The sequence below is a fragment of the Schistocerca piceifrons genome, chromosome 1 (genome assembly GCF_021461385.2).
Source record: "Schistocerca piceifrons isolate TAMUIC-IGC-003096 chromosome 1, iqSchPice1.1, whole genome shotgun sequence".
NCBI lineage: Eukaryota > Metazoa > Arthropoda > Insecta > Orthoptera > Acrididae > Schistocerca > Schistocerca piceifrons.
In genome coordinates, this window is record NC_060138.1 from 253,577,588 (window position 1) to 253,602,288 (window position 24,701).

The 24,701-nt window shown below is 39.4% G+C and overlaps 1 protein-coding gene across 2 annotated transcripts in view; it reads right to left on the reverse strand.

The window, feature by feature from the left end:
- The window catches only part of LOC124803897 (disco-interacting protein 2 homolog C), a 605,756-nt gene that overhangs the window by 9,590 nt on the left and 571,465 nt on the right, over positions 1–24,701 (reverse strand). For both annotated transcript variants that reach the window (XM_047264711.1, XM_047264710.1), the window contains 3 exons: positions 16,090–16,313; positions 5,914–6,108; positions 4,052–4,337 (listed from right to left, as the gene is read on the reverse strand). In XM_047264711.1, the coding sequence (XP_047120667.1) occupies positions 4,052–4,337; positions 5,914–6,108; positions 16,090–16,313 (705 nt within the window). The remainder of the gene's footprint in view (positions 1–4,051; positions 4,338–5,913; positions 6,109–16,089; positions 16,314–24,701) is intronic.

A 24,701-nucleotide genomic window follows, 5' to 3' on the forward strand; every position in this document is an offset into this window, starting at 1 on the left:
CAAAATGATTCACCATACCATTTATCACATAATCAAGATGGTTGTAACACATGTTAGAGAAATGTATTTAGCAGCAGCCAAACAAAATGTAAATAAATCCTATTTAAAATGCTCTTCTTCAATAATAGGCACAATTAATGGAGATCGTGCAAATGTACAAAAATGAATATTTAAAATGTATTTAATATCAACAAGTTATCAACAGTTTCTTGGATTCATCAGTAACATTAGTAAGGCACCTAGGGTAACAAACACCTAATGTTTTTCGAAAGTACATACCGTAATGCTGACTAACCGATGTCCTAAAACCATTATTTTCTGTCCACAACTTCAAAACCTGCACATTCTGGATGTGCACATTCACCATGAACAATGTAGATGGATACTGCGCTACATCATGCTCAAGAAAATCTGATTTACGGAAAAAACCTTTACATGAAGACTGAGATAAGAAGCGACATTAGGCAAATAAGAGTAGGTAGGCAAATAAGAGTAGGTAGTGAGAAGTGTGTTTGGTGAGATCTGCTTGTATAGAATAATATGCAGTGTGTTAGCTTACAAGACAAGGTGGTGAGCCCAACCCTGATCAAATGGTGGGCTGCTACATAGGCCAGCCTACTTGCACTTCTTAGATGCTAGGCTTGTCCCCAATTCCACTTCAGAGAATATGATACACAAACAGATGGAATATGATAAAACACAGAACAAGGTTTACACTATTCAGAACAAGGTTTACACTATTCATTGACACGATGCACACAACTTCCCTCCCATAGATTACCTCGATGCCAGTGCCATCAGGAAGGACATCTGGTTACAAAGTTAAATAATAAAAAATAAAATCTGCCAAACATTGAAAATTTGTATCCCACATTAGATGGGGAAACACTAGGGAAGAGAAGAAGACTGAAAGAGGGAGAGGTTTGGTGCACACCTAATTCTAACAAGACAGCGACAAACAAACGATTACAAAAATTAGCATGTCTGGAAACCATTAGTTATTGAAGATAGATTTCTTTTCTCCATTATACTGTTTATCTGAAACTTTTGACAATGACCAGTTAGTTTCCAATATTAACAGTTGAGTCTCATGCACATTTAAGCTAAATTTATTGTTTCCTTTCAGGCAAAATTGGTAACTATTTTTACATTGGACACATGTCATAACAAACACTGGCAAACACCAATTATCAAAACATGTGAAGTGTAAAACCAGTGTAAGTCAACTACTGTCTCCAGATGCATGACATTTGTACCTGAGAATAGGGCAAAATGTTAAACTTGTGATTTCATTAAGAACAGTTTCACAGAATTTGTTCCATTATTATTTAAATGAAATTTTCATGTCCCCAAATTGTGTGGCATTTAGTAGTAGTAAAATCATATTTTGGAGGATGTTAGTTCTTGCAGCCATAGGGGCAGCAGGGGTGGCGCGGAGGATTTGGGTGGGGGGGGGGGGGAGGAGTGGGGGGGGGGGTGGACGTCAGGGAAGACAAATGAAATATCAAATAAAAGAAAATCATATCAGCCTACAGAAATATCGCAATAATTTCTGCACACTTTAATACAGTAATAAGAAGCCCTGGACAGAATACAAACAATGTTCTGATGACATGATGATAGCAAGACATATGAACAATATGCAAAGACAGTCACTCAACTGGGGGCATTGTTCTTATCTGGAACAAGTTAGTTTCTTTCATCCTATAATCATTATTATTAAACATTGTTTTCAGATTTTGGTGTGAACAACACGGCTACCCAATTCTTCATTTTTCAGTTGGTACGTTGTTGAATGTCACATCAGATGTCAATGTAGTCCAAGTGGGTCACCTAAAATGTGTTAGAAAAACCAATCTGTATTACATTTTGGTGCTTCTATTACTATCAATTCCAGTTGCCATCTAGCAAATGTACCATGCCACTGTTGTTGTAATGAACCCACTCAGAGTTTTGTGAGATAGGTTATTAAGCTTCTTGCTATCTCTCATTGTCTCATTACATCTTTTGTGTTACTGGCAATGTTTGCCTCTTACTTGTCAACATTCCTCCCTGGTTTCTTGTTACGCAAAATAATTTCCAGCGTACTTCACTGCACTTTGTGTTATTAATGCTCTGGAAAGTACAATGACACAGCCAGGAAACCAAACTGCTAAAAAAAGTTGCAAATATCATAAAGGTACAATAAGATTTAGGAAGTGCTCTAACAACGTATCTCACAAGGCACAGAGCAGGTCCACAACAACACTACTGGGTTGGCGCATTTGTTGTAGATCTTTAGCTGAAATACACAGTGACAGATATACAAGGGGCATTTGAAAAGTCTGTGCAAAAATAAAAACTACTTACATGTTTGTGGTTAACTTTTATTATCTTTCGACACAGTCTCCTTTTAGACTTATACACTTCGTCCAATGCTCTTCTAATCGGTTGATCCCTTCCGAATAATAGGAATTGTTCAAGTCTGCAAAACAGCTATTAGTTGCTGCAATCACCTCCTCGTTTGAATAAAATCTTTGTCCCGCCAGCCATGTCTTCAAATTAGGGAACAAATAGTGGTCCGAGGGAGCCAAGTCTGGAGAACAGAGGGGATGTGAAACGAGTTGGAATCCTATTTCCATTAATTTTGCAACCGCAACTGCTGAGGTGTGTGCTGGTGCATTGTCGTGATGGAAAAGGACTTTTCTGCGGTCCAATCACCAGCATTTTTCTTGCAGCTTGGTATTCAAACGGTCCAATAACGAAGAATAATATGCACCTGTGATAGTTTTACTCTTTTCCAGATAGTTGATGAGGATTATCCCTTGCAAATCCCAAAAGACAGTTGCCATAACCTTTCCGGCCGAAGGAATGGTCTTCAGTTTTTTGGTGCAGATTCTCCCTTGGTACCAAATTGTTTAGACTGTTGTCTGGTCTCAGGTGTATAGTAATGTATCCATGTTTCATCCACAGTGATGAAACGATGCTTAAAGTCCTGATGATTCTTCCTGAACAGTTGCAAACCTTCCTTGCAACACTTCACATGATTCCGTTTTTGGTCAAGCATGAGCAATCAAGGAATACATCTTGCCGATAGCTTTCTCATGTCCAAATGTTTATGCAAGATATTACGTACCCATTCATTTGAGATGCCCGCAGCACTAGCAATCTCACGCACCTTAACTCTTCTGCCATCCATCACCATATCATGGATTTGATCAATGATTTCTGGAGTTGTAACCTCCACAGGGCATCCAGAATGGTCAGCATTACTTGTGCCCACATGGCCACTTGAAAATTTTGAAACCACTTATAAACTGTTCTAATCAAAGAAGCAGAGTCACCGTAATGTTTATCAAGCTTCTCTTTAGTCTCCTGATGCATTTTGCCTTTCTTAAAGTAATGTTTAATCACCACACGAAATTCGTTTTCGGCCATTTTTTGACAATCACTTGACTTCCTCGATTCGACGAATGCCAAACACAAAGAAGTAGACCAATATGGCTGAAACTTGGTGTGTGTTCTTTCCAAACATGCTACTAGCTAAACATGACCTCGATATGTGCTGGTGGTGCCATCTCTCGGACTTTGCACGGACTTTTCAAACGCTCCTCATAGAAAAATGTAATCTGAAGAGGAACTACATAAACACTCACTGAGGAGGACAAAACTGTGCTTATACTTGTTGGGGTGAACACAACCACATAATTTTGTTTTTCAAGAGTGCAATCCTCAATAATCTGTCTTACGCAAAGACAAGGATAATTATAACAATGAGTTTTGTTTCATAATTTCTGGCCAGTCTGCTTGTTAACACACAGTGAAATACCAGTAGATAAAGAACTACTAAAGTATAAAACAAAACAGCTTAATAAATGAAACATATAAAGATTTCGACTCGTTGAGTATAACACGGTGAGGAAGACATGACAGCAAACTCCTCTCCTTCACCTTAGAGTTTGATTCACAGAGACAAGACTGCTGCATAAATAGCAGATGTGTTAAACCATCTTGATTTGTGCTGCAACTGCGACTGCACGCGCGTGCCCATGCTAAGTGGGTGTCACTGCACCTGGAGCATCCAGCAGGGGCTGTGTAGGAGCAGGGGAGTCACAGCCCTCACCTCCTGCGCCCAACACTGCTGAGGTCTGTTCTCCGATACTGCTTCCGATCACTGTGCTTGTCTGCTGCTGACCAGTGCACTCTGTTCTCCTTAGGAAGCCGAGATATCCAGTACGGGCATATGTCTCCCCTGTGGTGCCTGTCACCAAACGAGCATTGAAATGGTCTGCGTAGTCGCTCTCATCTCCATAAATTGTGAAGTACCCACTTGCATTGTGGCTGGACTGCACCCAAATCTATAACATAACAAAATTCTGGAATAAGGAATTAAATAAAAAACACTTTTATAAAAAAAATTCTCCTCATTATTTGTATTTCTTTATTACCAAATTTTAATCATCAACTAATATACTTAGAAAGAGAAGGGCCTTGAAAATGAATTTACAATCAAGCAAATGCAGGACAAATTTCAATTTTAATAAACAACAGCACAGTTCTGTTTCTTTCTCTTTAAACTTGTGGTCTGGTGGTAGTACTTTCTAATCCTTGTCTTGCCATTTTCCATTGAAATTTGCCCCCTCTTTTCAGAAATGAAAGAACTTATGTATCTTAAAGTTAGTGTTTCTACCAGCTTTTATTCACAAGTTTTAGTGGATAAGAGATTTTAATGGTTTTAATATCAGCTGCTGTATCTGCCAGATACATCATATAAAAAATCACATTGATGACTTGATAGAAATATGTTACAGAAATTAACAATGATTGAATTTTTCAACATATACTTTCAGATTTTTATGGACAGTGTCATCTATAAAGAAATTCACGTCGCACACTGGAAGCGAAGTGCACAAATGACCTGAAGTTTGAAGAACACACAAAAAGGCTGTTTACATTATTTCATTAATGAACAAGAACAAATTTTGAATAGTGATTACATTAAAGTCAAAGGTATCAGATAATAAAACATTTAATCTACACTGTTACATCTTAACCAGAATGAGCTCAAATCAATTATTTCTGCTGTGTATTGCACAAAGTAAGAAACTGTTTTGCATATAATTAGCCCCCTTTCTTGTAAATTTTCACCTCTCGTGTTGAACATGGTGACTGTACCAAAAATTATGCCATAAGAACAAACCTGTGCCTTTTTAATCTCAATTTTTGATTGATGGGCTGAAACCTGTATTGTATTAAATACAATTACAGTGAACCCCTAAAAATTACATTTGATTTACAGCCATCTATTCCACTTTCTCCACTATGGCTTTGTAAGTGATAATTTTATGTTGCTTAACACTGCAGTTCATTTAGAATTAATGTGACTCTTTAACCAAAACAAAAATGTACAAACTGTTTTCACAGATTCCTGTATGTAATAAAGTGTGATCAACATGTCTTAATAGTAGGAGCACAAAGCAGCTGCAGCCATTAATAGTGACAACACTTATCATCAAGGACAGCATCTTCCACTTTCTTCTGGTTTTTGTTTGTCTACTACAAGAATGTCATGTGACATGTTCACCAACCGTACTATGGTTTCTGTAATTAATAATCACTCCAAAAAAGAAATGTATGTAAGAACCAGTGTATCAATTTTGCTGTTCATTTTTATTAGGTATCAGACATTTTATTTGTGTAGTTTTTATCACATCACTATTATGCGATCCATTTACATTTTTGTTTCATAGAATATGAAAGTACTGTACAATAAATTAGAGATCATTACAGAAAACGCAAAAATTTTGGCTACTGAATATTATATTGTCAACAGAAAATTGGGGGAGGGGGGGGGGGGTAAATGTTGTTAGGTACAGTAAGTTGTAAGGCATGTTTTTTCTATTATTTTCTCATCAGCATGTATATTATACTTACCTCTCCAAGATGGGAATCACCACATTGACCCTTTGTTTCTGGGTTGGCAATTATCACTTTTACTCCAGGCAACAGTTTACCCGATTCCATCAAGCACAGGGAATGAGGACTCCCTCTCTCTACTAGAGAGACCCGATCATTTCTTAGTGCTCGTAGGTCAACATAAACTGTTGATGGCTCTGGACTAGATGCACCCTGTAAAAAGAAATTACATGCATATATTTCACATTTCTTTCACTCTGTAAAAGAACACTGGGTAGGGAGGGGAATTCTGAATACATGTATTTTGTATCCACTACCAACACAACTCCCTACAATGCTTCATATACATAATGGAATTAAAATACACCAAATTCAGCGAATTCAATGTCAGATCACAGCTAACAAATACTTAAATATAACCTTTTTTCTCTAGTGGTACTTTTAAAAACACAATACAGTGATATCAGGAAAAACTGCACTGTAGCACATATGTGCATGCAGGCATGTACACGCACACACCCGCACAGAGCTGTAATCCACATTACAGACCTGCATTAAAAAAAATGGGAGTAGATAACTGATAGCACATTAAAAAATCATTAACTTAATTAATTAATTTAAATATTTCGTGAAACAACTTTAAATTTTCACTACACGTATCAAAGACATGTATGAAAGTTTACTAACCCAGTTTCACAAAATTATAAAAAGAGAAGCCACTATTATTTCTTACACGAATTCTCATTAATGTGGTAGTCCAATGCTGAATTTGGTTGGAGTGTACCTAACACAAAATTTTCTAGAATATCATGTTCTGCTATTATCCCCTTAGGCTGACGAAATATGTTTGTGGCACCTAAAAAATATCTTAGTAGTGAACTGCAGACTGTGTGTGCAATTTTCTGATTTATGTGAAAATATGAAGACAAAAATGTGAGCACAGTGCATTAACAAGACACGATTTGTGATGGAGAAATTGTTTACACTTTACTGTCGTGACTTGGGGATGCTGTGCACTCCAAGGAAGACGTGGTCTGGTTGACAATGGTTTCGCACCGGAACAAAAGAAGGTTATCAAAATGATCTCGGGCTTACTTATTGACTCACCACCTATATATCATGACATGGAGCATCACGTAGAGACTAGCTACAAGCAAACTGTAACAAGCGATCTGTTCACTCTATGTTGTAACAGTTACAAGAATAGTTAAATACAGAAGAGTTCTTTAAATCATGGTTATGTTATCTCGCAGTGAGTCGCTAGAAAGCAGGAGCTCTCTTACAACCCTCAATCTTCCGCATATGGAGATGAAATTCAGTGACAAAATTAGTGGCACTGCTTAACGTGACTACAACAGGAGGAAAATACATGAAAGCAACTGTTAAGGTTGAATAAGGTAACTTTTACTACAAACACCTCAGGGTGGTCCAGACACAAAATTATTTGGAACTGTTCTGCAACTAGAACCCTCTATTAAAACGCTTCATGAAGTTCCCTCCTACTGACAGTAATCTGGCTCACACAGCCTACTATGTGTCACAAAACATACTGGCCTCATACCAACAGTTGACTAGATAAGTTTGCATGAAAGTTTAATATTATGCATAGTGTTTACACAATTCTTTAATCCAATTAAATTACATTTTCCTTGAGACAGATGAGTTTCAATTTTAATTCATTTCCTCTGCTTCTATCATTACTGAACAATTCTTTAAGTTGACGAGCACTTTGAAGTATTCTACTTGAGGTGCGTCACACGAACTACACGTGTTTTGTTTCTTACACTATTACAAAAATGATAGTCACTACTCAACATATAGCGAAGATGCTGAGTCACAAATAAGCACAAAAAAATACTGTCAAACAAAGCTTTTGGCCAAACAGGCCTTCATCAGAAGCCTGGCAAGCAGATACTGTGATCAGGTGTGTGTGTGTGTATGTGTGTGTGTGTGTGTGTGTGTGTGTGTGTGTGTGTGTTTTATATTCTGATATTGAGAGAGACATACACATTAACAGACAGCAGCACTGTCAAAAATTGCTGCTGTGAGCTGAATGAACAGTTAAATACTGGCAGCAATAATCTAGTACACACTACATTTAATTAACAACCCAAAAATGCACATTTCGTACAGAACAGCCACTAATTTGAAATGTCATTTACCTCTGCAGCAATATTCCTGACAGAAATGCAGGAATATTCTTATTATTAATTCAGGCAATTATCGAATACTTTGTGATCTTAATTTTAATAATGATTACAAACAATGGATGAGCACAAGTAATCAATCATTGAGGCATTGATCAGTCAACAGGCTTATGAACTAGATTTACATTATTGCTAAGCTTTCTGATATTGTCATGGGAGGAAAAAGTGGAATGGTTGGAAAACAGGGTGACGGCTGGGAGGGGAATGCAGTAAGGGAGAAGGATAGGAATGTAGCACCAGCACGTCTGCCCTGTTGCAAGCGCAGGAAGTGTTATGTGGGCGTACGACGCACAATGGTGTGGTAGAGTTGGTTAGAGATAAAACGCGGGGGGGGGGGGGGGGGGGGGGGGGGGGGGGGGGGGGGGGGGTGGCGGCAAGATATAACAGAAGAGAATGGAGTTCAGTGTGAGACATGAGGACAGGGGGAGGAAGGGATAAAGGGGAGGAGGTGGGTGGTGGATTAAGTTGTTCTCGTCAGGGCTTCAACTAAACTCCACCAGGCTCTGAAATGAGGGACACACTTCTCAAAATCCATCCTCCTTTCCCCGAAGTATTATCCCGCAACCCACCATGTCTACAAAATATTCTGGTCCACCCTTATACTGTAGTTATCCCTAAGGTTTTGGCACATGGGTTGCATCCACATGCAAGACCTGCCCTACGAACACAACAAGAACATAATATTTAAGTCCCCAGTGACCAACAGAGAGTAATGCTGAGCCCATACACCCCCATACTGAATACAGTTACGCCAGTGGCAGAGAATCACATGGCAGTCGTTATGTTCCGAATGGCCCATTAGGGCTAGAATGCTGAGCTTTGCTTCTGCTGGTACTGGGTGGTCTTAATTAAAGTGATGGTGTTCTAGGAGCTGTAGTGTGGGTTTTATACATCGCAGCATCCAGAAACAGTGTAGGTATGATCATTAATTGGTGTGATTGTGGGGTGTGCTGAAATAAAATAATAGTTCCACTTTCTGACACCAGGGGAAAATGTGCCCCTGTAAGCAGTCAGAATCAAGTGAGAGTGCACAGAAAGGAGAAGAACAATCAAACACATGATTAAATGGTTGTGGCACATCTATTGGGATTTGATCAGAAGTTACAACACGTGTTCAATATGGTCGCCCAAGCCAGCAACTTACTGCATCTGTAACACAGGATGGTCCACAGTTGCTAGCAGTGTATCCAGTGTAATCAGAGAGACATGTCATTACATGCTCTCCTTCAGATCAGCAAGAGTTCAGATACATCCCTGATAGAAAAGATATTTCAGATATCCCCACAACCATACGTCACATGGATTTAGATTGGGGGATCTGGAAGGCCACATATCTTGAAACTGCCTGGAGACGATGCAGTCAATGCTGCTGAACGGTTCTCGAAGCAAATCTTTCACCTGCAAGTGACATATAGTGTCACCCCTGCTTGCTTGAAAATAGTGGCATGGACGCAGTTGTGTTCTTGCAAAGCTGGAATCACATGTTGATTAAGGAGGTATTTATAACATCCAGATGTCACTGTAAACCTAACGAGCCTGGGAGGCGTTATCTCCTAGAAGGAAAATTAATCGAGAATGAAGGAGCTTGTGGAACCACACTATGTAGTCACATAAGCTGCGTGCAGTGGATGTCTTGTGTAACATATGGGGTAGCAGAACTCTGTATGTGACAATTCTGTGCATTTTCAGCACCGTGCGTAGTAAAATTTGCCTCTTTAGTCCAAAGAATATTTCCTGGCCACATGTCATCCATTTCCTCAAGTGCCAAGAAACAAACGGCAAGGTCACTGCATTACAGCCTATGTTGGGGCTTCATTGAGCGCACATTCTGAATCTTGTAGAGACACCAGTGTAAAATGTGCCACAAAATCTTTTGAACTGTTGACCAGGGGAGAGAAAATTTCCACGATAAAGCTCAAGCTCTGGCTGCAGAATGTGCTCATGGTTGGCTATAGCTATTGCAACATCACGAACAGCTGCCTCCCTTTCCCTTCTGTACCACTTAATTACTTGTTTCTTTACATTTCTTGATCATATTCTGTAGCCCATTTATTGATATGGAGAGCCTGTTGGCAATATTTTCGTAATGCTGCACTGCTATTGCTGTCATTCTGATAAAACAACTTCACCAGTAATACATCATCTTTCTTCTCAGTAGCCACTGCAGTTTGTAGAGAAAAGTCAGCCTCCTTAACCCTTTACACCAACAGTTACTCCACAAAATAAATCAACATGTTTCCAAGTGACAAACAGTGTAGTGATGTCAAAACAGAAAACATTACACATCTTGACTGATTAGAGTGCCATATTTTTCCTGGCGGCAGAAATTGGAACTATAATTTTTTCAGGATACTCCATCAGCACATTGATTAATGAACATACCTACAACGTTTCAACGTCCTGTGATGTACACAACATTGTACTGATGTCATACATATTGCAATTTGAAGAGAAACTCTGAAAGTGGTTTTTTTTAATACAAACATTCGATATGCAAACCATGAGTGACCTGGCAAATGTCAATATGGTAATCAAATTCTTGCCCTACCCATCCCAGCATGGCATCATTGACTGTGGGAGTCGTTTCCTGTATTCTCTCCCAGAGCTCTGCTACATCATGTGGTAGAGACAGTACATACACCAGATTTTTAATGTGTCTCCACAGAAAAAAGTAACACAGAGTGAGATCTGGTGATCGGTGAGGCCATTTCATGAAATAGCTGTCCCCCTCTGATCCATCGATGCGGCATCTCCGTGTTCAGGTACCCACGAACTTCACAATGAAAATGGGGTGCAGCCCCATCCTGCTGAGAGATGGATGGAAAGTCTGGTTGGATTTGATACATCAGCCATTGTTGCAACATGTCCAAGTAGGAATATCCAGTGACAGTGCTCTTGGTGAAGAAGAATGGCCAAAATGGTTTTTGACGTGACAAGGCACAAAAAAAACTTTTACCTTTGGGGAATCACGTTCAAATTCAATTCATTCATGTGGATGCTTTGTACTCCAAGATTCAACAATTACGCCTGTTCACTTTCCCATTAAAGTGAAAAATGGCTTCGTTACTAAAAATTAAGTGATCAACAATGTGATCCCCATCCTCATTCAATTGTTGAAACTGCAAAAAAAACTCAAAATGCTTGTCTTTGTCATCATCACCGAGCTTCTGCACTTGGCTCCAATTTGAATGGTTTCATAGACAGCTTCTGTCGCAGGACTTTCCACACAGTCACTGGAGCCATTTTGAGTTCACGGGATGCACGACACACCGACTTCTTCTGACTGCTTATGAATGTCTCTTGTATGTGCTCCACATTCACATTCACTTGTCACTGGGACATCTGCTTCTCTTTGCCATGCACAAGCAACCCGTCTTAACGAATTTGTTGTGCCAGTGGTAAATGGCCTTCCTTGTTGGTGGCTTCTTACCATACTTGGTTCTAAACATCCGTTGAATAGCTGTAGCACACTTGTTTTTGTTGAACTCCAACACACAGAAAGCTCGCTCTGCACCTGAACTCAACATGTTTGCGACTAGCACTGACTGTCAGCAAATTACCAAACTACGCTGTGGCGGTATACATGAATAAAAAAACTTTCAGGGTTTCTCTTCAAAATGACATATGTATGGTGCCTGTCCAATGTTTGGTTCTTGAGCAATAAAAATAACTGAAAGTGTTCCCAGGCTTTATGTACATGTATAATAAAACTCATTAGTGTCTTAGTTCTTGAGCCAGCATACAATGTGTAAAAGATGGATGCATATGCAAAGTGAATGGAAGACAAATAATGTATATGTTAATAAGAAAGCATAATTAAATATTTGTTTCCCTAAGGCATTTGCATGTCTGCCTGCATTTGTCTTCAACATTGCTGATTTGTGGGGTTTGGTTGATCAAAATCTTTAAGTTCATAGATAAATGTCCAGGGTGTATATGTGGACAAGGAAAAAAAATTCCCGGATTTTCCGGTCAAAAATACACTTTCTCCCGGATGAAATACACTTTTTCCGTGTTAAGTTATCCCTCAGCACTGTAAAAAACTCAATCTTTTGAATGTTTATGGTTTTATATACCGACGTAGAATTTCCCGGCAATTTAGAAAACGAAACTCGGGAGGGGGGGGGGGGGGGGGGGGACACGTTTCTTAAGACCTTTGATGTGCAGCAACATGTACGCTACATATTTTCATATTACGAAGGTATAAATTTGAATTCCGCCAAACAACGCATGCCACTTTCCGAAGAATTGAAATGGAGATTATGATGCGCTTTTGTAGACCAGTCAAAGCTCATGTCACGTGATCTCACCAGCTGATGACAGCATAGGACACGTGATATAGTCAGCCAATAGCAAGATCACTCGTAAGTAGCGCGAACACACAAATAAGAAGAGTTAATGGTTTTAATTAATATACACAGCATTCACATATAATATTGGTCTCAAAGATTAATAAGCTGGAAGAGAAGTTAAGCTTCCACATATAATGTTGATCTTTTTTGTGCGTGATACACCTTAAGATACATCACACATATGTGCCAGCAAAATTTTTAATTACGACGTAAATGTCTGATCTGAGCTCGAAATTCTTCTAAATGTTCGTCCTCAAAGAGTTGATTTTTAAATCAAAGTCAAACGCTTTGTGATTTAGGAAATTTGCTTTGAATGTAAAGCTCTTGAAACCACCATTCGCAATATTTTCCCGTGACCTATTAGAAATAGGTTCGTTTCAGCAGTTGCAAGAGGGTGCCAGAAAGCCCATATATATGTTCGTACGTGTAAAACATTAAAAGATCTTCCATTATGTCATAAAAGAAACAAGACATCAGAGGATACTTCAAGAGCGTCGGAATTTCGTGAACCATACTAAAATCATAATTCGGCTTAAAATGCACACTCGTATGTAAATTTTCTTGGAGTACCAGTACTGTATTATCTCATGTTTGGTTCTTTATTATGGCATAATGCCATACGTGCACTTGAAATGCAGCGAACAGTTGAAATTAGCCAATAGTGTGAAATTAAATACTTCGTTACAAATAAATTGACTGCCTCAGCAGAAAAGATGAATGAAGGCCGAATCTTTTTCACAAACCGGCAAAAATAACTTCATTGTTCTGCAAGGCGATTAAGCTTGATTGTCAGAAAGGTGGAAATAATATCTGAAACTAGGAACATATTTTGGCCTTCCGTAATTACGCGAACGTATTTTAATTTATTTGATAGCTCCCGGCCACAAAAATCCATTTTGTTATCATTTAACGTGAGAGCAACAAACGAAGAGGAAACCAACAAAATCACTGAACGTAAACACAGGTCACGTGGAGACGACCCACCTCCCCACAACAACTCAGACTGCTCTGTGCATCAGCCCCAGATTTACTGTTATTTCCCAATATTAAGTATTGGTGCGCAGCCACACTTCTGTAACCGGAAGTGGGAGAAGGTACTACTCATACGTGACTCAACTGCGCATGCGCAAGAGCCCGGCCGCAATTGCTCAAACGAATCTAATTTAAACAGTTGTCACGTCACGCTCATAGGAGGCAATTTGTTGTTATGAAGCATTGCAGTCTTCCTAAAGCCTTTGACACACTTTGCTGTTGGCAGACGCTTGTATGAGCACTGTTTTGTTTTTGTATATGGCGCATTTTCTTTGCAACTTAAGTTTTTTTTTTTTGTTCATGTTTTGTTGCTGCAGTATTATTCTGCAGTAGCGGGATACAGTAATATCCTTTGTTAGAGTATTGGTTCTTACCAGTCAAAATCACAAAAATTTAAATGAAAACTAAAACAATGAAAAATTCCCGGAATTCTAAACAATTCCCGGGTTTTTCCCGGTTTTCTCCCGGATGAAAAAATTCCCGGGTTTTTCACAGTTTTATCCCGGATGAAAAAATTCCCGGGTTCTTCCCAGATCTCCCAGTTGTCCCGGGTCATATACACCCTAATGTCACAAGAAACACTTGCACATGCCACCTGTGAGTGCAACAGGAATATGAAGTTAATGAATTACTGAGAAGATTATCAGGGATATTATATGTCAAATATAATGCTGCAGAAGGAACATGCTGGGTGTAACTGAATATGCTGAAAGGAATGATGTTCATTTTGCCACTTATTTCTACTAGCCACTACAGGTTATAATTTGAGGACATCGACGACATTTTGGGAACAATATTTCCTATGTCAGAATACATCAAACATCTTAAGTTGCCCCAAATGAAACAAAACACAGCCAAATGTGTTACCAAGAAGAAATACATTTTAATTACTTGTACTGAATAGCAAGGACAATCAAAACAACTGTATGTGTATTTCCAACAACGGAAAGTCCAGTTGGAATACTAACTGTTATGAAAAAGGACAGATTACTACTAACCATAAAGATGACGTTAAGTTGCAAAAAAAAAAAAAAAAAAAAAAAAAAAAAACGTGCTAAGCTCTTGGCCAAAGCCTTCTACAGAAAAGAAAGCAAAACACAAACACACAATTTCACACAAGCAGGCACACCTCATGCATACATGACTGCTATCTCTGGCCACTTAAGCTGAACTAAATAGCAGCCATGTACGGACAAGTTGTGCCTACATGTGTGAATGCAATCTGCATTTTCCTTTCTTTTCTGAAGAAGGCTTTGGCCACATCCTTAGTGAGTAATGATCCTTTCATTGTGCCTGTCTGCAGTATGCCACTTTTGCAGTTCTAGGCACTTCCGTCCATAACCGCGCGACTGCTATGGTCGCAGGTTAGTATGACCAGAAGTGAAAGGGAAAAAGAAAGAGTAGAAGATTGAAATGACAGTGACAGTGACTTAACTAAGAAAGATCAGAATTCAAATAGAGCGCTCCACCAACAAGGGGGAGGGAAAAATTGTGATGAAGGGAGAATTGATGAGGGTGAGCTGCAGACTAGTGAATGGAAGAGATGGGTATTATAGTAGTATGTGGGCATTAGCTGTCTTTCAAAGTTTTGGAGGAATCTCTCTGATATTTTGAGGAAGATTGTTCTGAAATCAAGTTCCTGATACAGAAACTAGTTTAGAGAGCATGGCAGTGTTATACAATGCTACAGAGATGAATTTACTTTGTTGATATGAATATTTCTGTTGAGCTGTTCAAATTTTAGAGTAAGAGTTGAAATAAATAAGAGGAAGCATACTGATACAGAAGATGATAGAGCAAACATAAAGAATGATAGTTTCTATGCTTATCAGCAAGTAGCTATGATAATTGTTCATAGATTGGAGTGATATGATTGAGAAAGCACACAACACAAATGTATTGTACACAAATAGTCATTGCCATTTCCAGCCTGTATGAGGTTTCGTACAAAAGTCCTTAGAAAACAGCACCACCACAGTGAAGTACGGGGAATAGGGGGAGTATTAGTGAACCTACAAGCTCCTTTTTGAGCACAAAAGGAAATAGTTTTTTATGTTTATTTCTGTAGTGAATGAAGTGACACTGACTTCTTGTTATAGACTGTAGTTGTGTGTTCGGTCCATTCTAAGAGGGTCCACAATTACGCCAATGTTCTTTACAGAGGAAGAAAATGTTATTTCTCAGCCATTTAGGATTAAGGGTGGAACTCCCTGAACTGATGGCCTTGTGACTAACTTCATTCCTAATATGAAGAAGCACTTCTGGGCATTCACTTTAGAACTGTTACAGAGATGTGACACACAACAGACCACTGCACTCGAACCATCAACACAATTGGTGCTGCTAAGGGTATCCTACGACTTCCCCATCACTGGCAATGAGTTACACACGATGCTGATTACTACTCTGAAGGGCAGCAAAACTTTTAAATATGTATCTATTTTGTATAAGTTGTAAATAAACAGTTGCCACTATTCAAGTTCCAACTCCCTCAGGAACTTTCTGCTTAGGCAATAAGTGAAGAATCAAGAAGTAGAAACCATTATGAACAATAAATCAGTATTTTTACCAGTCTAGAACACTAGAGAATGAAAGAGACATACCTGTAAACAAATGGCAACGTTCACACGACATCCAAAACTAGTGGATACTGCACGTGGACTGAGCCCTAATGCTGAAAAAAGTTTAGAAAAACTGGTAGTAAGTGAAATACGTGGACGTTCTTCTGCAACTACTACACATGTCCGCACACATCCAAGATTGATACCACGCTGCTTTAGTTGGTTCACTGATGTACCCAGGCCCTTGGTACACAATTCCATAACACCTGAAACAGTAATGTCACTAGTAATACAAGTGACTATTCAGCAAAAGTCAATGTAATGAAATCATATACAAATGAGTAAGGTCTGATGAAGTGGCATATATGTTTTTGAATGGGCTGTGCTTAAAAACTATGAAATAAGGGTGTGTACCAATTTACTGCCTTTCTGAAATAAAAGAAGACTGATCAGTATGTTACACTGCCCCACTGTGATTCTATTTTTCTACATGGTCAGTACGTTATTTTACTATTTTCAGGGACAATGGGAGTAGAGTATGGGTCCATGATGGACAGATATAATTATCACTTTATATTAGTTCCATAAATTTTGATATCTCAGATGCCACGTTCAATCATGACTGATGCTGTGTTGGAACAGAAAGGACCAAAAAATGTTGACGGACAAGGATTGTTGATGCTTTCAGCAGGGTTTCAGCAAGAGTTTAGGATTACTTCACTATCTATTTGTTGCTCTTGTACTGACTAAAAACACTGGAAGATCATCAGATGGAACAATCAATCACTATGTAAGTCATACCAGATGGTAAGTCTCCCCTGATCCAAGGTTGTGGGCGACTTTTTTGAACTTTTCCAACTTCCTAAACCTCACCAGTCATTGTCCTTCACCCTTCTTCCTTCCCCTTCAACACTTTGACCACTGGTTCTCAAAAATTCCATGTTTCACTGCCCCTTAATGTGTTTTCTCCAGTCACCACTTGGTGAGTATACTTTTTATCAATCCAATTACATTATATTTTTGAAAACTGACTACTCTGTAATGTACAGAGAAGAGGTGTGTGTGTGTGTGTGTGTGTGTGTGTGTGTGTGTGTGTGTGTGTGTGTGTGTGTGTGGCACACGCGCGCGCGCATTTCCACAGATGGGAGCTGTTGGGGAATCATACGCTGTTCAAAAAGAGAATATCATAGCTAAATAGTTAAAAAAAACTAATTACAACAAAACAGTGCCAGTAGCTTCTGAACGTATTCCTCTTAAACACCTCTAGCATAAGTAACATAATTGGCTAATACTATGAAAGACTACCTCAGCAAATCTACAGAAACTTCTTGCTCTAGGAAGAATGGGGCAAAATATCAGTATGTATTTACTATCATGTGCTGGACTGTCTTTCTCAAATGATACAGTCTGTAATGGCAATAAAATATCAAAACATATGTTACAAGATGAAGTGGTTGGTAGGTGGGTACCATGTGAGCATACTTAGCTAATAAACATATGTTCAAAAATGCTTCATTTTGCATGCTAAGTTGGTTGGTTGATTTGGGGGAGAGGACTAAACAGCAAGGTCATCCGTCCCATCAGATTAGGGAAGGGTGGGAAAGGAAGTCGGCTGTGTCCTTTCATCCCAGCATTTGCCTGAAGTGATTTAGGGAAGTCACAAGAAACCTAAATCAGGATGGTGAGACATGAGTTTGAACCGTTGTCCTCCAAAATGTGAATCCAGTGTGCTACCCATTGCTCCCACCTTGCTCGGTGTATACTGTTGTTGTTGTGGTCTTCAGTCCTGAGACTGGTTTGCTGCAGCTCTCCATGCTACTCTATCCTGTGCAAGCTTCTTCATCTCCCAGTACCTACTGCAACCTACATCCTTCTGAATCTGCTTAGTGTATTCATCTCTTGGTCTCCCTCTACGATTTTTACCCTCCATGCTGCCCTCCAGTACTAAATTGGTGATCCCTTGATGCCTCAGAACATGTCCTACCAACCGATCCCTTCTTCTTGTCAAGTTGTGCCACAAGCTCCTCTTCTCCCCAATTCTATTCAATACCTCCTCATTAGTTATGTGACCTACCCATCTAATCTTCAGCATTCTTCTGTAGCACCACATTTCGAAAGCTTCTATTCTCTTCTTGTCTAAACTATTTATCATCCACGTTTCACTTCCATACATGGCTACACTCCATACAAATACTTTCAGAAACGACTTCCTAACACTTAAATCAATACTCGATGTTAACAAATTTCTCTTCTGCAGAAACGCTTTCCTTGCCATTGCCAGCCTACATTTTATATCCTCTCTACTTTGACCATCGTCAGTTATTTTGCTCCCCAAATAGCAAAACTCCTTTACTGCTTTAAGTGTCTCACTTCCTAATCTAATTCCCTCAGCATCACCAGACTTAATTCAACTACATTCCATTATCCTCGTTTTGCTTTTGTTGATGTTCATCTTATATCCTCCTTTCAAGACACTGTCCATTCCGTTCAACTGCTCTTCCAAGTCCTTTGCTGTCTCTGACAGAATTACAATGTCATCGGCAAACCTCAAAGTTTTTATTTCTTGTCCATGGATTTTAATACCTACTCCAAAATTTTCTTTTGTTTCCTTTACTGCTTGCTCAATATACAGATCGAATAGCTTCGGGGAGAGGCTACAACCCTGTCTCACTCCCTTCTCAACCACTGGTTCCCTTTCATGCCCCTCAACTCTTATAACTGCCATCTGGTTTCTGTACAAATTGTAAATAGCCTTTCGCTCCCTGTATTTTACCCCTGCCACCTTCAGAATTTGAAAGAGAGTATTCATGTCAACATTGTCAAAAGCTTTCTCTAAGTCTACAAATGCTAGAAATGTAGGTTTGCCTTTCCTTAATCTTGCTTCTAAGATAAGTCTTAGGGTCAGTATTGCCTCACGTGTTCCAACATTTCTACGGAATCCAAACTGATCTTCCCTGAGGTAGGCTTCTACCAGTTTTTCCATTCGTCTGTAAAGAATTCGCATTAGTATTTTGCAGTCGTGACTTATTAAACTGATAGTTCGGTAATTTTCACATCTGTCAACACCTGCTTTCTTTGGGATTGGAATTATTATATTCATCTTGAGGTCTGAAGGTATTTCGCCTGTCTCATACATCTTGCTCACCAGATGGTAGAGTTTTGTCATAACTGGCTCTCCAAAGGCTGTCAGTAGTTCTAATGGAATGTTGTCTACTCCCGGGGCCTTGTTTCGACTTAGGTCTTTCAGTGCTCTGTCAAACTCTTCACGCAGTATCATATCTCCCATTTCATCTTCATCTACATCCTCTTCCATTTCCATGATATTGTCCTCAAGAACATCGCCCCTGTATAGACCCTCTATATACTCCTTCCACCTTTCTGCTTTCCCTTCTTTGCTTAGAACTGGGTTTCCATCTGAGCTCTTGATATTCATGCAAGTGGTTCTCTTTTCTCCAAAGGTCTCTTTAATTTTCCTGTAGGCAGTATATCTATCTTGCCAATCGTGAGATAAGCCTCTACATCCTTACATTTGTCCTCTAGCCATCCCTGCTTAGCCATTTCGCACTTCCTGTCAATCTCATTTTTGAGACGTTTGTATTCCTTTTTGCCTGCTTCACTTACAGCATTTTTGTATTTTCTCCTTTCATCAATTAAATTCAGTATCTCTTCTGTGACCTAAGGATTTCTACTAGCCCTCGTCTTTTTACCTACTTGATCCTCTGCTGCCTTCACTACTTCATTCCTCAAAGCTACCCATTCTTCTTCCACTGTATTTCTTTCCCCCATTTCTGTCAATTGTTCCCTTATGCTCTCCCTGAAACTCTGTACAACCTCTGGTTCTTTCAGTTTATCCAGGTCCCATCTCCTTAAATTCCCACCTTTTTGCAGTTTCTTCATTTTTAATCTACAGTTCATAACCAATAGATTGTGGTCAGAGTCCACATCTGCCCCTGGAAATGTCTTACAATTTAAAGCCTGGTTCCTAAATCTCTGTCTTACCATTATATAATCTATCTGATACCTTCTAGTATCTCCAGGATTCTTCCATGTATACAACCTTCTTTCATGATTCTTGAACCAAGTGTTAGCTATGATTAAGTTCTGCTCTGTGCAAAATTCTACCAGGCGGCTTCCTCTTTCATTTCTTACCCCCAATCCATATTCACCTACTATGTTTCCTTCTCTCCCTTTTCCTACTGACGAATTCCAGTCTCCCATGACTATTAAATTTTCGTCTCCCTTCACTACCTGAATAATTTCTTTTATCTCATCATACATTTCATCAATTTCTTCATCATCTACAGAGCTAGTTGGCATATAAACTTGTACTACTGTAGTAGGCGTGGGCTTCGTGTCTATCTTGGCCACAATAATGTGTTCACTATGCTGTTTGTAGTAGCTTACCCACACTCCTATTTTTTTATTCATTATTAAACCTACTCCTGCATTACCCCTATTTGATTTTGTATTTATAGCCCTGTATTCATCTGACCAGAAGTCTTGTTCCTCCTGCCACCGAACTTCACTAATTCCCACTATATCTAACTTTAACCTATCCATTTCCCTTTCTAAATTTTTTAACCTACCTGCCCGATTAAGGGATCTGACATTCCACGCTCCGATCCGTAGAACGCCAGTTTTCTTTCTCCTGATAACGACGTCGTCCTGAGTAGTCCCCGCCCGGAGATCCGAATGGGGGACTATTTTACCCAAGAGGATGCCATCATCATTTAATCATACAGTAAAGCTGCATGCCCTCAGGAAAAATTACGGCTGTAGTTTCCCCTTGCTTTCAGCCGTTCGCAGTACCAGCACAGCAAGGCCGTTTTGGTTAATGTTACAAGGCCAGATCAGTCAATCATCCAGACTGTTGCCCCTGCAACTACTGAAAAGTCTGCTGCCCCTCTTCAGGAACCACACATTTGTCTGGCACTCCATTGTGGTCGCAACTACTGTACAGCTATCTGTATCACTGAGGCATGCAAGCCTCCCCACCAACGGCAAGGTCCATGGTTCATGGAGGGTATACTAGTGTTTCTGAAATGTGGAGGAGGATGTAGGCAGTTTTGACCATGCAAGCTGGACAAGGAGTAATGGAAACAATGGACATTAATGTCACAAACACCAGTCTAATTCACTTACAGAAAGTGCTCTATATGATGATCACCAACTTAAGACACATTTTGTGTATTGCCCGATGACATCTTGCTAAACCCTTGACCCCTCATCCAAAGGGTTTTTCATTTCTGGGGGTAAATGAAAACTGTGGTGTATGAGACACTCATGGAGTCAGTACAAGATCCTGTGGAATGAATGCAAGTAGCAGATGGAGTCATCAGGGATTTGTTGAGAATCTTTCCAAGGGTTCTGCAAGACTTTATCATGCAGTGCACTAAACATATCAAACTTGGTGGTGGTCATATTGAGCACCAACTCTAAGAGAATTAAACTAGTGTTCACTGATAGTAACTGACATCATCTCCTTTACTTCTTGCCTAACTTGAGTGGTCTGAACTACCTATGCCCTCATGCACATTTGAGAGACACTAGGACACAACCGAAGAATTTTTGAACATTTGTTTATTAGCACAACATGCTCACATGGTGCCCATCTAACAACCACCACACCTTGTAACATACCTTTCGATTCACCTTGTTTATCACACTGATCCCGTAAGTATATCAGATACATTATTGCCTATAGTTGTCTAGCCATTAAAGGTAATACAATATTTTTATGAGATTACTCCTACTGATCGTAATTAGTTCCACAGTGATTCAGGAATATATCAAATAAGACTTATGATTCATAATGTAAGTGCTAATGATGATCCTGTGATTTTCTGCAGGAGGTAAAAGAAAAATTGAAGAGTACATTTATTTTTTTTATCGGCCCACCAAGAATTTCTCTCCTGTGTCAACCTCTCCATCTCAGAGCAGCACTTGCAACCTACGTCCTCAATGATCTTCTGGATGTATTCCAGCCTCTGTGTTCCTCTACAGTTTTTGCCCTATGCAGCTCCCTCTAGTACCATAAAAGTCATTCCCTCTGCACAGAACCTGCTCATTCCTTACCTTATCAATCCATCTAATTTTCAATATTCGTCTGTAGCACTACATCTCAAATACTTTAATTCTCTTCTGTTCCAGTTTTCCCACAGTCCACGTTTCATTACCATACAATGCTGTACTCCTGAGATACATTCTCAGAAATTCCTTCCTCAAACTAAGGTCTATGTTTGATACTAGTAGATTTCTTTTGGCTATGAATGCCCTTTCTGCCATTGCTAGTCTACTTTCGATGTCCTCCTTGCTCTATCCGTCATTTGTTATTTCACTGCCTAGGTAGCAAAATTCCTTAACTTCATCATTAGATTGTTCATTCCTTTCAGCAGATGATGTAATTCTTCTTCACTTTCACTCAGTACAGGAATGTTATCAGCGAATCTTGTAACTGAAATCGTTTCACCTTGAATTTTAATTCCTCTCCTTAAGCTTTCTTTTATATCCATCATTGCTTCTTCAATGTACAGACTGAACAGTAGGGACGAAAGACTACATCCTTGTCTTACACCCTTCTTAATCTGAGCACATCATCATCTGAGCACATCATTCTCAGCTGTCCACTAACGTTATTCCCTTTTGGTTCTTGTACATATTGTATATTAGCTGCCCCTCCCTATACTTTATCCCTATTTTTCTCAGAATCTGCACCATTTTACATTGACGAATGCTTTTTCCAGGTCAACAAATCCTACTAAAGTGTCTTGATTTTTCTTTAGTCTTGTTTCCATTATTAGCCACATCAGAAATGCCTCTCTCATGCCTTTACCTTTTCTAAAGCCAAACTGATTGTCATCTAGCACATTCTCAATTTTGTTTTCCATTCTTCTGTGTATTATTCTTGTGAGCACCTTGAGTGCATGAGTTGTTGAGCTGATTGTGCAATAATTCTCGAACTTGTCAGTTCTTGCAGCCTTCAGAATTGTGTGGATGATATTTTTCCAAAAGTCAGATGGTATGTCACAATACTCATACATTCTAACACACACACACACACACACACACACACACACACACACACACACACACACACACACACACACGCCAACATGAATAGTTGTTTTGTTGCCACTTCCCCCCTCCTGCCTTATTTCATCTTAAGTCCTCCAAAGCTCTTTTAAATTCTGATTCTAATACCGAATCCCCTATCTCTTCTAAATCAACTGCCGTTTCTTCTTCTGCCACATCAGACAAAGCTTCCCCCTCAGAGAGACTTTCAATGTTTTATTTCTACTTACCTACACTCTCCTCTGCATTTAACAGTTGAATTCCTGTTGCACTCCTAATGTTACCACCCTTGCTTTTAATGTCACCAAAGGTTCTTTTGACTCTCCTGTATACTGAGTCTGTCTTGCTGACAATCATTTCTTTTTAGATTTCTTCACATTTTTCATGCAGCCATTTTGTCTTAGCTTCCCTGAACTTCCTATTTATTTCACTCCTCAGCAACTTTTATTTCTGTATTCTTGAGTTTCCCGGAACATTTTTGTACTTCCTCCTTTCATCGATAAACCGAAGTGTTTCTTCACAGTTACCTTTTTTGTACATATGTTTTTCTTTCCAGCTTCTGTGATGGCCCTTTTTACCGATGTCCATTCCTCTTCAACTGTACTGCCTACTGAGCTATTCCTTATCACTGTATCTATAGCCTTAGAGAACTTCAAGTGTATATCATCATTCCCTAGTACTTCCCTATCTCACTTCTTCATGTATTGATTCTTAGTAACTAAACTTCAACCTACTCTTCATCACTACTATATTGTGATTCGAGTCTGTATCTGCTTCTGAGTATGCCTTACAATCCAGTATCTGATTTCGGAATCTCGGTCTGACCATGATGTAATCTAACTGAAATCTTCCCGTGTCACCCAGCCTTTTCCAAGTATATCTCCTCATCTTGTGATTCTTGAACAGAGTATTCACTTTTAATAGCTGAAATTTATTACAGAACTCAATTAGTCTTTTTCCCCTCTCAGTCCTTGTCCCAAGCCCACATTCTCCTGTAACCCTTTTTTCTACTCCTTCCCCTACAACTACATTCCAATCCCCCATGACTATTAGATTTTCATCTCCCTTTACATACTGTATTACCCTTTCAATATCCTCATGTACTTTCTCTATCTCTTCATCTTCAGCTAGCGACATCAGCATGTATACCTGAACTATCGTTGTCTGTGTTGGTTTGCTGTCAGTTCTGCTAACAATGACCCTACCACTGAACTGCTCACAGTAACACACTGTCTGCCCTCCCTTCATAACAAATCCCACAGCTGTTATACCACTTTCTGCTGCTGTTGATATTACCCTACACTCACCTGACCAGAAATCCTTGTCTTCTTTCCATTTCACTTCACTGACCTCTACTATATCTAGATTGGTCTAGGGGTTGGCATCTTTGATTAGTAATCAAAACATCTTCAGTCCCAGGTTCAAATCCTGCCACCACTTAAATTATGATTAATGAACAGCACTGGCGGCTGAAGACTTCTGGCATAAGGGGTCACCCTCATTCTGCCAATGGCCTTGTCAAAGAGGGCGGAAGAGTGGACCGAAATTCAGGGCACTCTCTTGTTGTAGGTGAGGGAAACTGC